This window comes from Macaca nemestrina, chromosome 10 (assembly GCF_043159975.1).
Source record: "Macaca nemestrina isolate mMacNem1 chromosome 10, mMacNem.hap1, whole genome shotgun sequence".
NCBI classification, from domain to species: domain Eukaryota; kingdom Metazoa; phylum Chordata; class Mammalia; order Primates; family Cercopithecidae; genus Macaca; species Macaca nemestrina.
Genome location: NC_092134.1, coordinates 38,011,027 through 38,025,363, shown reverse-complemented (window position 1 = coordinate 38,025,363; position 14,337 = coordinate 38,011,027). Strand labels below are relative to the sequence as shown.

Below are 14,337 nucleotides of genomic sequence, written 5' to 3'. Positions count from 1 at the left end.
GATGGAGCCTCACTCTGTCGCCAGGCTGGAGTGCAGTGGTGTGATCTTGGTTCACTGCAACCTCCGCTTCCCAGGTTCAAGCAATTCTCCTGCCTCAGCCTCCTGACTAGCTGGGACTACAGGTACGTGCCACCACACCCAGCTAATTTTTATATTTTTAGTAGAGATGGGGTTTCACCATGTTGGCCAGGATGGTCTCTATCTCCTGATTTCGTGATCCACCCGCCTCGGCATCCCAAAGTGCTGGGATTACAGGCGTGAGCCACTTCGCCCGGCCTTGTTCTTTGAACTTTTGTTTAAACTCCTCTATCCCTCAAAAATGAAAAAAGGGCTGAACGCAATCCTGCCTGTAGCACTTTGGGAGGCTGAGGCAGGCGGATCACCTGAGGTCAGGAGTTCAAGACCAGCCTGGCCAACACGGTGAAACCTCATCTCTATTTTAAAATTTAAAAAGATGGCCAGACATGGTGACTCACACCTGTAATCCCAGCACTTTGAGAGGCTGAGGCAGGTGGATCACTTGAGGTTAGGAGTTCAAGACCAGCCTGGGCAACATGGTGAAACCATGTCTCTACTAAAAATACAAAACTTAGCTGGGTGTGGTGGCACATGCCTGTAATCCCAACTACTTGGGAGGCTGAGGCACAAGAATCGCTTGAACCTGGGAGGCAGAGGCTGCAGTCAGCCGAGATCGTGCCACTGTACTCCAGTTTGGGCAACAGAGTGAGACCCTGTCTCAAAAAAAAGGAAAACAAAAGAAAGAAAAAAGTCACAATGCCAAGTGATCAAGAGTTTACCTGCACTCTCTAAATATTGGTATCTGGTGGATGCTTCAGGTACCCCCAAGAGCTTTGCTTGTTCTGACTGGTAGCCACACAGCATTTGACAAACCCTGGACACAGGTGTTTGTCTTCTCCTGTCATCATGTATGTTAGGCAGCAGTGGTTATTGCATTTCAGAGGAGTAGCACACCCCAGGATGACTCTTGTCGTCCTCTGATTTTGGGAAATCAGACATTTTGGTTTGAGTCCTTGACATTCATGGACATAAGCAAAATTATAAAGGTTGTCAGAAACACCTAGGTTCAAATCACAGCTCCGCTGCTTACTACTCATGTAACCTTAGATGTGTTATTGAACCTCTCTGAGCCTCCATTTTTCTAATCTAGAAGATCAAGATAATACTCACCCCACAAAGTTATCATGGAACTTAGAAAATAAATAGAAAACAGAACATGGGCACTGTGACTGATGCAGAGTAATACATGATTCTGGCCACTACTCCATCTGCTCCTAAGATCCTAGCTGATTTTAGTGGTATGGGCAATTGGAAACAGACTGCCTGGGTTCAAATCCTGGCTCTGCTAGTATAGATGAGTGGCTTTTCTCAGCATACAATGGGTATAATAACAGCAACTTGCCTCAACAGGTTGCTGTGAAGATGAAATGAAGTACTACACATAAAGTCTTTATGACAGTGCCTGGCATACAGTAAGTGTTACAAAAGCATTTGCTTCTATTTTTATTAGATCAAAGGTTAAGTCTGAGAAGAGCGTGTCTCATTATTTAGATTGTGCAGTGGAGCATGCTATGACTACTGGCATCTCTCCCTTCACTAGTCAAACCTCCCAAATACCCACTTCCGCCACTCAGTCAGTAACTCAATAATGCATTTTTATGAGTCATAGAGTTTCAGGTTTCCTTAGCCCTTGAATTACATTATGGTAAGATATTAAGTCACTGCAGGTTCCGGTATGGGGCAAGGTGGTATCATAAATAACAATGGATTTCTTTTCCCTCCCTCCCTCCCTTCTTTCGGAGATGGAGTCTCACTCAGTCACCCAGGCTGGAGTGCAGTGGAGTGATCTCGGTTCACTGCAACCTCCACCACCTGGGTTCAAGTGATTCTCCTGCCTCAGCCTCCCAAGTAGCTGGGATTACAGGCACATGCCACCATGTCCGGCTAATTTTTTTGTATTTTTAGTAGAGATAGGGTTTCACCATGTTGGCCAGGCTGGTCTCAAACTCCTGACCTCAGGTAATCCACCCGCCTTGGTCTCCCAAAGTGCTTGACTACAGGTGTGAGCTACTGCACCCAGCTCATAACAACGGATTTAAAGCAAAAGACTTCAATTTGCATCCTGGCTGTGTCAACTATGTATCCGTAAGACAGCAACTCCATTTATCTGTAATTTAGTTTCCTAACTTTTAATAGGAGATTACACCTACCTCATAGATTTGTTAGAACCTTTAAGTGACACATACAAATTTCCTAATAACCTATAAAGCACTAGTTGTTCTTAAAAACAATCTGAGGCCGGGCGCGGTGGCTCAAGCCTGTAATCCCAGCACTTTGGGAGGCCGAGACGGGCGGATCACAAGGTCAGGAGATCGAGACCATCCTGGCTAACATGATGAAACCCCGTCTCTACCAAAAAAATACAAAAAACTAGCCAGGCGAGGTGGCGGACGCCTGTAGTCCCAGCCACTCGGGAGGCTGAGGCAGGAGAATGGCGTGAACCCGGGAGGCAGAGCTTGCAGTGAGCTGAGATCCGGCCACTGCACTCCAGCCTGGGCGGCAGAGCGAGACTCTGTCTCAAAAAAAAAAAAAAAAACAACAACAACAATCTGAAATAGTCACTTAAAAAAATGATCAGCAAAGCACTTTCACCATTGTTATTCTGTTCAGAAGAACATTTTAATCTCTGTGCTTCTAGCATACTATTGCCTCAGCTCTCAGCCACTTCCTTGCATGGTAAATCAAGAGTAAAACTGCACGGTATTGGGAAAGAAGAAAAAGAAGAAACAAAAAGTCAGTAGTTAGCCTAAATGCAAAAAGTGCTGGCAATATCTGACCCTGTTATACTGACAAATATCTATTTTTATATATTCTTAAAATAGGCCAGGCACAGTGACTCACACCTGTAATCTCAGCACTTTGGGAGGCCAAGGCGGGAAGACTGCATGAGCTCAGGAGTTCAAGATCAGCCTGGGGAACATACAGAGACCCCATCTCTACAAAAAAAAATTTTTTTTTTTTTGAGACAGAATCTCTCTCTGTCACGTAGGCTGGAGTGCAGTGGTGGGATCTTGGCTCACTGCAACCTCTGCCTCCTGGGTTCAAGCAGTTCTCCTGCCTCAGCCTCCTGAGTAGCTGGGACTACAGGTGCCTGTCACCGTACCTGGCTAATTTTTGTATTTTTAGTAGAGATGGGGTTAAATCATGTTGGATAGGCTGGTCTCAAACTCCTGACCTCAAGTGATCCGCCCAGCTCGGCATCCCAAAGTGCTGGTACTACAGGCGTGAGTCACCGCACCAGGCACACAAAAAAATGTTTTTTAAGTTAGCTGGGTATGGTAGTGCATGCCTGTGGTCCCAGCTACTCAAGAGGCTGAGGTGGGAGAACTGCTTGGGCCATGGAGGTAGAGGCTGCAGTGAGCCGTGATTGTGCCACTGCACTCCAGCCTGGGTGACAGAGTGAGATGTTGTATCAAAAAAAAACCAAAACCCAAAATTTTCCTGACATTCTCTAGCAAGCAGACTCAGAATGAGGAAAAAAAAGAGAAGAAAAAACTTACCTGGCTGAGAGAATGAAGGAACGTTCTACACTTTCAATCTTTAATTCATTCTGATAGGCTTCTTGGGTAGGTTTTCTGACCTGGAAGAAAGCACAACAATTTGAGCTGACTCATCCTACTGAAAACCGTATTAATGAGCTGAAGTCCAATAGCCCTGGCTCTGACATCCACGACAAACCTTCCTATCCAGCTTTCTCTACTGCTATTCTCCTTCATCTACTCTATGCTCCAGACGAATTGAAAAGCCCACACGCTGGCCCACCTTTCCCACCTCCAGGAATTTGCTCACAATATGCCCTCCACCTGGAATGCCTTTCCCCTACATCTCAGCATGGCCAAATGTGACCTATACTTTAAGGTCCACTGGCTCTTTCTCTTTTCTCCTTCTTTCCTAGCTGCTCTCAAAAGCTGCAGGCCAGTCCCCACCATGATCATCAAACACTGCAAGTTCTTTATTTTCTGAACTCCCAAAACTGTAATTGTGCCTTTATAGTGATACTCATTACTGCCTACTTTATAGATATTTATGTGTAGTGTACTGTCTTCCCAACTAGTTGCTAAGTCCCTGGGGGAGGAAAGACAATAAGAATCATGCTTCAACTTATCTTCGTATTTTCCACCAAACCTATTAATGTTTTGTTTATAGTAGTTCTCAAAAAATATCTTATGAATAAATTAACGCATGAATGAACAAATGACTACATGAATGAATAATCAAAAGCATAAACAGGCAGGGTGCACTGGCTCACGCCTGTAATCTCAGCACTTTGGGAGGCGAAGGTGGGTGGATCACTTGAGGTCTCGAGTTTGAGACCAGCCTGGCCGACATAGTGAAACCCCGTCTCTATGAAAAATACAAAAATTAGCTGAGCCTGTAGTCCCAGCTACTCAAGAGGCTGAGTCAGGAGAATCTCTCAAACCCAGGAGGCAGAGGTTGCAGTGAGCTGAGATCGTACCACTGCACTCTAGCCTGGGCAACAGAGTGAGACTCTGTTACAAAACAAAACAAAACAAAACAAAACAAAAAAAACAAATGCATAAACAGTAACATATATAGAGAGAAAAGTAAAGGATGTAAGAAAGATATTTATCTTAGGGAATTTTCTCTAAGTATATCACATATTTGTTGTTATTATTTTTAATAGAGATGGGGGTTTCACTACGTTGCCTAGGCTGGTCTCTTAACTCTTGAGCTCAAGCTATCATCCTCTCTTGGCCTCCCAAAGTGCTGGGACTACAGGTGTGAGCCACTGTGCCCAGCCTTTATTTGGGTTTATTTATTTATTTATTTATTTATTTTGAGATAGAGTCTCACTCTGTTTCTCTGGCTAGAGTGCAGTTGCACGACCTCAGCTCACTGAAACCTCTGTCTCCCAGGTTCAAGCAATTCTCCTGCCTCAGCCTCCTGAGTAGCTGGGATTATAGGCATGCGCCACCACGCCTGGCTAATTTTTTTTTTCTTCTGTATTTTTAGTAGAGATGGAGTTTCACCACGTTGGTCAGGCTGATCTCGAACTCCTGACCTTGTAATCCACCGGCCTCAGCCTTCCAAAGTGCTAGGATTACAGGCATGAGCCACCACACCCGACTTTATTTGGGTTTAAAAACAAATCACCTGAGTGGGCATGGTGGCTCACGTCTATGTAATCCCAGCACTTTGGGAGGCCAAGGCGGGCTGATCACTTGAGGTCAGGAGTTCAAGACCAGCCTGGCCAACATGGTGAAACCCGTCTCTACTGAAAATACAAAAATTAGCCAGGTGTGGTGGTGGGCACCTGTAGTCCCAGTTAGTTAGGAGACTGAGGCAGAAGAATCACTTGAACCCAAGAGGTGGAGGTTGCAGTGAGCCAAGATTGCACCACTGCACTCCAGCATGGGTGACAGAATGAGACCCCGTCTCAGACAAAACAACAAAACCAATCATCTAACAGATGCACAGACCTTCATTCCAGCCAATGAGAGCATGTTGTTCAGTTTATACATCCCAGACTGCACTGGTGTTGTATACAGCAGGGCATCATTAAACTGAAAAGTAGAAACATTTCACGGGACAAAGTAAAGAAACACATTTCCACTGCAAAGATTTTCACAAGATACAAGATTAAAGGATAAATAATACCTTAAAGGATAAATAATACCTCTTTGCTAATAGCTCTCTGAATAAAATACTTATATTCTGCTATATACACTAGAACTACCTAGAATGTTTTATTAGAATATAATTTAAAAGGCAATTTCTGGAAAACATGCTTTATTTCCAAATTCTGTAACAGATTTAATGTTTTTTGAATTCTAAATCCCACGAAGGTATTACAGTCTGCCTAAAAAAATGATTAGAACAATTTTCCAAGTTAGAAATGGAATAAATTCCAAAAGGAAATAATCTTCTGGTTATGCATCATAGCAGACTTTATTTCCCATACTTGAAATTCAATTAAGCAGTACGGCCAGTTAAAGAAGCCACCAAGGCTGATATGTGAAGGTGCTAAGCTTATCTAACATGTATAAACGTCTCCTTTCCTTAAGCAACTATCCCTACCTCGGCCAAATCAGAGCTACACAAGTCCTCTTACCAGGAAAAACATTCGAGGTTGCATCACTTTCCGAGACAGCTTCATCAGAATTCCTTCTTTGAGAAAAACCTGATTCATACAAACACACACCCATTTAGTCCTACCATCACAACACAACGACAATATAATCTCCTTTTCAACTTTCTTTCCCGAGAATATTTTTCATGACAGACTGGGGAGCCACAGTTCCCTTGAGATTTTTTACAGTCATAGTTAATTTTAAACCCTTAAATCATTTAGGAATCGGACAAGCAGCAGGGTTGGATAAATCCAATATTGGCCCCAGGGATACTGCATGGAGGGACACGTAATTGACTGAGCGTGTACTTGATCCTGAAGCATATCCAACATCCTGACAACTGCATTTTGTAACTTTCCTGAATTCATTCCCTAGGCCACTTTTGTGCTATCCGAGGAGGATCAAAATACCAATTTCCTCCCTCCCTTCATCATCATCTCTTACATTAAAGATTTTAAATGAAATTGTCTTCAAAACTGTGTGAGGTTGCTGGCATTACACAACAAAACGATCCCATTAAATCAGATACTCTGTGGGGTCCCTTGCCGCTCCCCTAATTGAATTGGACTTACTTCATGAATGGGCTTATTCCTAATTCAATTGTCACAGTGACTTACATCATGAATGTTTTGAACGGATAAAGTGATCAAGACTGAGAAGAGTAACAAAAACAACCTATTTTTATAACAGAAATGATAAACAGATACAGATGGTACCTAACTGCATCATATTAAGTTTGCAAAAGGCAATCTAAAATGCTTACCCGACCAGGCTGCACAATTTCATGGTGTCCATTTAAGCTGTACTGAATTTGCATAAGTTTCTGAAAGTTGTCCTACAGAAAGACAATGGAAAGCATATGAAGGCCTGGGCTTTCAGGTTCAAGACCACACCAGCCACTGATAACAAGACACTTACTCCTTGCTTCATGGTGTCATTGGCGTGGTTGGCTACCTCTATAACAACAGCAAGGGCATCTGAAAGAGGCAAGAACAAAAGGTGCATTTAGTAATTACAATGGAAAACAAACAGTTTGCAACATTAAGCAATTCCTGGGGACAAGATAGCTAGTTTATAGCAACCAACCTCTGGAGGAGCTTAGTTGACTGTGAGTAGGCAGTCAACTAAGGTTCAATGAAGGCAAAACCAAACCAAACCAAACAGCACCACCACCACCAAAAACCTGGTCAAAACAATATGTAGAGAAATAATGAGCTAAAAGAAGACTCTAAAGAGACACTGTAGACCATGTTTATTAACAGTATGAATGTCAGGGTTGTTTTATGCTGTGATTTGATTATCCTATTCAAGTTTACAAGGATAAGGACGGGATTTCACCTGGAAGATAAGGACCATCCAAGTATAAACTATCTGGGAGAAAAGGATGGTGAGGGAAAAGGATCTTGATATAGGAAATGAAAATTATGAGAAATGACTAAGATCAGATCTCAGTCTCTTAATCTGATTCCAAGAGGCATGAATTAGAAATGGGGGAAATGCCACATGGAAGCATCCTAGATCTTAGGAATTTGCAAGTGTCATTTTGTAAGCTGGGTTATTAGCTTCATGGGCCGATCTGTGTTTTATTCTTTTTATTAACCCTTTGCCTTCAGCAAAGTGTTTTTCCATACTCCAGCCTTGTTATCTTTGTAACTAGGTCTAAAGGAAAAAGTTTGCATTTTGTCAGGTTTGGGGCTGCAGTTATTCTCAACTCAAGGCCATAGTGCTCCCTTAGGGACACATAAACATGTGTAAAGACAATTTTTGGTTGTCACAATGACCAGGAAGATCCACTGGTCTTCAGTGGGTAGGAGGCAGGGATGCCAAATTCCACACACTACTCATTAGAAACCCACACAAAGATTATTCAGTACAATACGACAGTAGCATTCCCACTGAGGAAAACTGGTAGAGTGTTAGAAAGGGAAGCATCTCCTCCCGAGGCTGCTGTGGCAGTGACAGTGGTCATCAACAAAAGGACTATTAAATAAAAGACTGGCTGGGTGTGGTGGCTCACGCCTGTAATCCTAACACGTTGGAAGGCTGAGGTGGGTGGATCATTTGAGCTCAGGAGTTCGAGACCAGCCTCAGCAATAAGGTAAAACCTTGTTTCCACAAAAAATCCAAAAATTAGCCAGGCGTCGTGGCTCATGTCTGCAGTCTCAGCAATTTGGGGCGCTGAGATGGGAGACTCATTTGAGCCCAGGAGGTCAAGGTTGCAGTGAGCCCAGATCACACCACGGCACCCCAGCCTAGGTGACAAAATGAGGCCCTTTCTCAAAAAAAAAAAAATTAAAAACAACAACAACAAATCAATTTCTGAAAAGGGGTTGAGGTGTTTTGGTCTAGTTATTGTAATCTACCAAAGGACAGTCTTCCTGGAGGTTTCTGTATTCTTTCAACATGTATCATCATCGCTATTATTAAAAGAAAGCAGGTTTTCCTTACAGAGAGACCCCGACTATATATCAGAATTTTTTTTTTTTTTTGAGACAGAGTCTTGCTCTGTCTCCCAGGCTGAAGTGCAGTGGCATGATCTCGGCTCACTGCAACCTCCACCTCTCAGATTCAAGCAATTCTCCTGCCTCAGTCTCCTGGGTAGCTGGGATGACAGGCGCACACCAGTATGCTCAGCTAATTTTTGTATTTTTAGTAGAGACAGGGTTTTGCCACGTTGGCAGGGCTGGTCTCAAACTCCTGACCTCAGTGATCCACCCGCCTCAGCCTCCCAAAGTGCTAGGATTACAGGTGTGAGCCACGGTGCTCCACCATGTATCAGAATTTACGGCGCCTGGTACCCTCTTCACAGTAGGTATTCAAGAGGTTACCTTAGACACATTTCCTGCTTTCTGGCCTGCTGGAATTCCCAGTGGACAAGGGAGAGATGACTTAAGATTTAATGGATGACAAGGCTGCTGCTGCTACTCGGTCACCTGGTCTCCCAAGCTCTACCTTCCCCACTCCATTCTGTGATTCTACTTTCCCCATGTCAGCCCTGATGCCTCTATTCCTTTAACTCTTCTCCCTACCTTTCAAAGTTATACTTGCCTCACCTTCCTTCACCCTTGGAGTCTCATCCACACTGCTCACCACTCTTTTTTTCTTGAGACAGAGTCTTGCTCTGTCGCCCAGGCTAGAGTGCAGTTGTGGGATCTTGGCTCACTGCAACCTCCATCTCCCAGGTTCAAGCGATTCTCATGCCTCAGCTACTGAGTAGCTGGGATTACAGGCATGCACCACCACACCCCACTAATTTTTGTATTTTTAGTAGCAAAGGGTTTCGCCATGTTGCCGAGGCTGGTCTTGAACTCCTGACCTAAAGTGATCCACCTGCTTCAGCCTCCCAAAATGCTGGGATTACAGTAAAGCCACCACGCCCAGCCACTGCTCACCATATGATTGCTGTGCCTCTGGCCATACAGTAGGCCTCACTGTTCACTGGTTTTCTCATCTGTCTTTGCTGTAGCATGTAATTTCCTTTAAATAAGCTCCTAATCTCTGACCCTGAATTTGTTTTATGTGTGAAATTGACCTAATAATTTACTTTCATTGAAGGCAGAAGCCCAGGACCGAGGACAGATGTTTTCTTTCTATTCTATAAGTTCCATATACAATTTGTATCCTCACGAGAGGGGCTGCCATCAGGAATGCTCATTTTTCCTATCCCCCATTCTCCCACTCATCTCCAGTCCTACTTTTTCCTGCAAAGCTTCCCTGCCTCTTCAACCTTCATACTTTTCTCTGTCATCCAAATAATTCTGTCCTGCTTGGTGCACCCTTACTTTGAAGTCATTTGCTTTGTTCTTTATTTGATGGGTATTATAAACTTTTTCATCAAATAGATATGATCACTGAAGACAGGAAACTTGTCAGATCCCCAACCACAAACTTTTCCTTTAAAAAAATCCACCTTTAAAAGCATAATGTATACAAACAGAAGATGTTAGAGAAGTGAAATGATTAAGAGAATAAATAAGAATCTCTATCAAAGGGGTTAAAAATGTTCACTTTTTATTCTGCAAATGTAAAGGATATACAAGAATGTGATCAGGCTGGGTGTGATGGCTCACGCCTGTAATCTCAGCCTTTGGAAGGCTGAGGCGGGCTGATCACTTGAGATCAGGAGCTCGAGACCAGCCTGGCCAATGAGGTGAAACTAAAAATACAAAAATTAGCTGGGCATGGTGGTGCATGCCTGTAATCCCAGCTACTCAGGGGGCTGAGGCAGGAGAATTGCTTGAACCCAGGAGGCGGAGGTTGCTGTGAGCCGAGATCGTGCCACTGAACTCCAGCCTGGGGGACAGAGTGAGACTCTGTCTCAAACAAAAAAAGAACAAGGGATAGACCTGTGACATTTGAAAGAGGTTGTTGGGGTTAAACAGAAACACCCAAACAGAATTAATCTGTGTATATGTGTGTGTTATCTGCAAGAGAGGGAGAGAAAGAGATTGTGAGGGAGAGGGACACAGATAGGCAGACAGACACAGGAACTCCAATTATCCCACTAGCTATGAGTCCCTCATGATGTAATGGACTGTTTCCCTTAAGTACTACTATGGGTGAGGGAAGGCTAATATCCTATTGTTAAACAGTCCCAGAATAATATGCTTTTATAGACTCATCCCTGCTTTGTAGTTTAGTCACTTCATGGACTCATGATTTTGAAGCCTAAGGACCTTGCAGACGTTCTGGTTCAATCCTGTTTTTGAAAGACAAAGAAATGGACCTCTAGGGAAACTGAATATGGCACAAGCACAGAGTGACTGAGCACAGGAGGGCAAAGCTTCCTGACCTCAGCCACCACGCTGGCTCCCCCCACCGCCAGTCGCTAGAGGTTGGTTCTCATGCAGGGCTGGCTTTGGGTCTCCCCTGTCCATATAATCTCACCTATCCCCAGCACTGCTTTACTACTTATCTGGTTCTATGTGAATCTGCTCAAAATGGAGTTTTCAGGAAGGCCTCAAGTCTTTTTTTTGAGAAAGAGTCTCGCCCAGGCTGGAGTGCAGTGGTGCAATCTCGGCTCACTGCAACTTCTGCCTTCCGGGTTCAAGGGATTCTCCTGCCTCAGCCTCCCAAGAAGCTGGAATTACAGACGTGCACCACCACGCTTGGCTAGTTTTTGTATTTTTTTTAGTAGAGAAGGGGTTTCACCATGTTGGCCAGGCTGGTCTCAAACTCTTTACCTCAGGTGATCCACCCGCCTCGGCTTCCCAAAGTGCTGAGATTACAGGTGTGAGCCACTGCACCCGGCCTTCAAGTCGTATTAATAGAGTTTGTAACAGATTTTGTCATCAATATATTTTTACTTTCGTCCCCTACCTAAATAAACATAATATAAAAACTTCTGCAACCACAAAAGTTATTTACCTTGAGTGTCTCTGTAATCTCCAGCATCTTCTATGAGATTCTTTAAATAATCTAGAAAAGAAGAAAAAAAGTATTTGAGTACAATAAACCAGTGAGCCCCAAACACATATCTTTCGTTTTAATACTTCCGTTAGTCTTGCTGGTTAATATACATGCTAGTCCAACTTGTGCTAACTTGTGAAAAAATAAAGCCCTGAGATCAATTTGAAATCAAGACACAGCATCAGAGCTAGAAAGAATCTTGGAGGAAACATTGGTTATTTTAGACATGAGGAATCAGATTACTGAGCAAAGGATCTCACCCAAGTCACATAACCTCTTGGTGGCAAAGCCAGCATGAGAATTCAGGTCTTCTAATGCCCAGTTCAGCTTTTATTCCAACACATAGGAAAGTACCTTAATCTTGAGATCAGACATACATCTAGTATAAAGTTCTAAGGCATTAATCCAATCCCTAAAAGACTCCTGGATTTGTTCATCTAAGAGTCTAACAATGCTTAGGACACCAAGGGAACTCAATATATGTATTTAAACAGGTGGTTTTCAAATGGGGACAAATTTGACCCCCAGGGTACATCTGGCAATGTCTGGAGACAGTTGTGGTTGTCATAACTGGGGAAAAGGGGGTGCTACTGTGGCTAGTGGTTAGAAGTCAGAGATGCAGACTGGACTCGGTGGCTCATGCCTGTAATCCTAGACCTCTGGGAGGCCGAAGGGGGTAGATCACTTGAAGTCAGGAGTTCAAGACCAGCATGGCCAACATGGGGAAACCCCATCTCTACCACACACACACACACACACACACACACACACACACACACACACGCACGCACACACACACATGCACACACCCGGCAGAGATGCTGCTAAATATCTTATAATGCAGCCCTGCAACAACAACAAAAAAATTATCTGACAACAGCAAAAAATATCAATAGGCCTGAAGTTGAGAAACCTTGGTTTGGATGAAGATAGTCTGTAAATAAGCAATGTGGTATATAGTAGTTCTTATAATACAGAAAAAAACTGAGGCAATAGAGGAACCTATATTTAATAAATCTTTGACACCAAGGACAGTCATGGAATTTCAAGGCAATACTTCCTTCTCTGTTGAGAAATGCTGGATGGTCTCCCATTACCTGTGAAATTAATACAAATTCCTCCCTGGAATTTAAAGTCCCCTGCTACATAGTCCCTATCAATTTTTCTCTCTCTCTTGCTACTGCCTAAAATGGGCCCTTTGTTCTGATTAAATTTGATTCTGTGCAACCCCTTAAACACTCCCCATGCGTCCCCTGGCTTCACACCTTTTGTCCCTAATTGTCCCTTTTTCTCGATCCCTTTCTCTGTCTTGCATATACAAATTCTACTCATATTCTTCAAGGCTCTTCTTAAATCCCACTTCTCTTACAAAATTTCCATTTGAAAGAAACATTTTCTCCCTTTGAGTAACACATGACACAGCAGTCTCACTTTATGCTTCTATTATTTTCTTTTTCATTAGACTCAAAGCTCCTTGTGAGCAAGTCATCTGATACATCTTTCTCTCTCACACAGCACTTAGCCAGGGGCTTTGCACAAAAGGGACAACAAATGCTTACTGAATAAAAACAATTCACTTACTCATTCAAGACAGAGTCTCACCCTGTCACCCAGGCTGGAGCACAGTGATGCAGTCATTGCTCACTACAGCCTCAAATTCCTGGACTCAACCAATCCTCCCGCCTCTGCCTCCCAAATAGCTATGACTACTGGTGTGTGCCTCCATGTCTGCTTTTTTTTTTTTTTTTCCCTCAGAGACAGGGTCTCGCTTTGTTGCCCAGGCTGGTCTTTAACTCCTGGCCTCAAGCAATCCCCCGGCCTTAGCCTACCAAACTGCTGGGATTACAGGGGGTGAGCCACTGCACCTGGCCAATAATATATTACTTTTAAGTTAGGATTGTATTTTAGTTGAGGTAAAAGGCAATAAATGCTGAAACCAATTCTAATGCCAGTGGGAACTGAGAAAACGAAAGGAGAAAAGGGGTGTTCAGAAACTGAATATATCTTTATCAGACCCAACTGCTAGTTAGTACTATTATGGAATAGATACAACTTCACCTCATGGATTTATGAAATCACGCTCAAAGGAACAAAGGAAAACATGGGTATCGGTGCCAGATCTTCAAACGTAACAGATGACACAAGCACACGCCCAACTGCTGAAACTTCATAAATCTTTGAGACAGTGATCTAAGAGCCTGTGTGAGTCTAGACGTGCACATTATAAATATCCAGCACTGGCAATAAGCCATGGTGAGATGTTATGTATAAACATATTAAGCTTCCCTGCACCATGGCATAGGTTCTATCTTGCCAGAAACCATCGCTAGCAATTTAGATCTTAATCTGAACAAAGAGAGCATCCGCCCCAAATATAAAGCAAAAATGAAGTAGGCACACAAAAAAATTTAAAAACCCAAATTAACAAAATACATAAGATACACGTTACACTTAGCCTTATCTGGAGATGAAAATAAACTTATTCTCACTATGACCCCACTCAGAATGCATTCAATATATTACATAAGCTGTGTTTTCTGAGTGCAAACATTTAACATTTCTATGGCTGAAAGTTGACAGGGTTGGGGAGACAAACTTACCCTCCCTATTAGATGTTCTCAAACCCTAAGCTACCTCATTAATCAAGTGATTTTCCTTAAGCTGTTAGTTAGCTGAAGAGTGTGGAAAGGAACACAGATTTACCTAAATATTAGACTCATGGCGAGTTCCTATTTTGTCTTAAATTTCTGTTCTTTAA

At 43.1% G+C, this 14,337-nt stretch overlaps 1 protein-coding gene across 2 annotated transcripts in view; it reads right to left on the bottom strand.

Annotated features, from left to right (window-relative positions):
- The window catches only part of LOC105483682 (FYVE, RhoGEF and PH domain containing 6), a 132,768-nt gene that overhangs the window by 21,639 nt on the left and 96,792 nt on the right, over window positions 1–14,337 (bottom strand). For both annotated transcript variants that reach the window (XR_988481.2, XM_011744666.2), the window contains exons 9-14: window positions 11,538–11,588; window positions 7,089–7,147; window positions 6,934–7,005; window positions 6,152–6,220; window positions 5,520–5,603; window positions 3,579–3,658 (exon numbers count right to left, since the gene is read on the bottom strand). Coding sequence is in view for 1 of the 2 variants with exons in the window: in XM_011744666.2 (XP_011742968.2) it covers window positions 3,579–3,658; window positions 5,520–5,603; window positions 6,152–6,220; window positions 6,934–7,005; window positions 7,089–7,147; window positions 11,538–11,588 (415 nt within the window). In the remaining variant the exon portion in view is untranslated. The remainder of the gene's footprint in view (window positions 1–3,578; window positions 3,659–5,519; window positions 5,604–6,151; window positions 6,221–6,933; window positions 7,006–7,088; window positions 7,148–11,537; window positions 11,589–14,337) is intronic.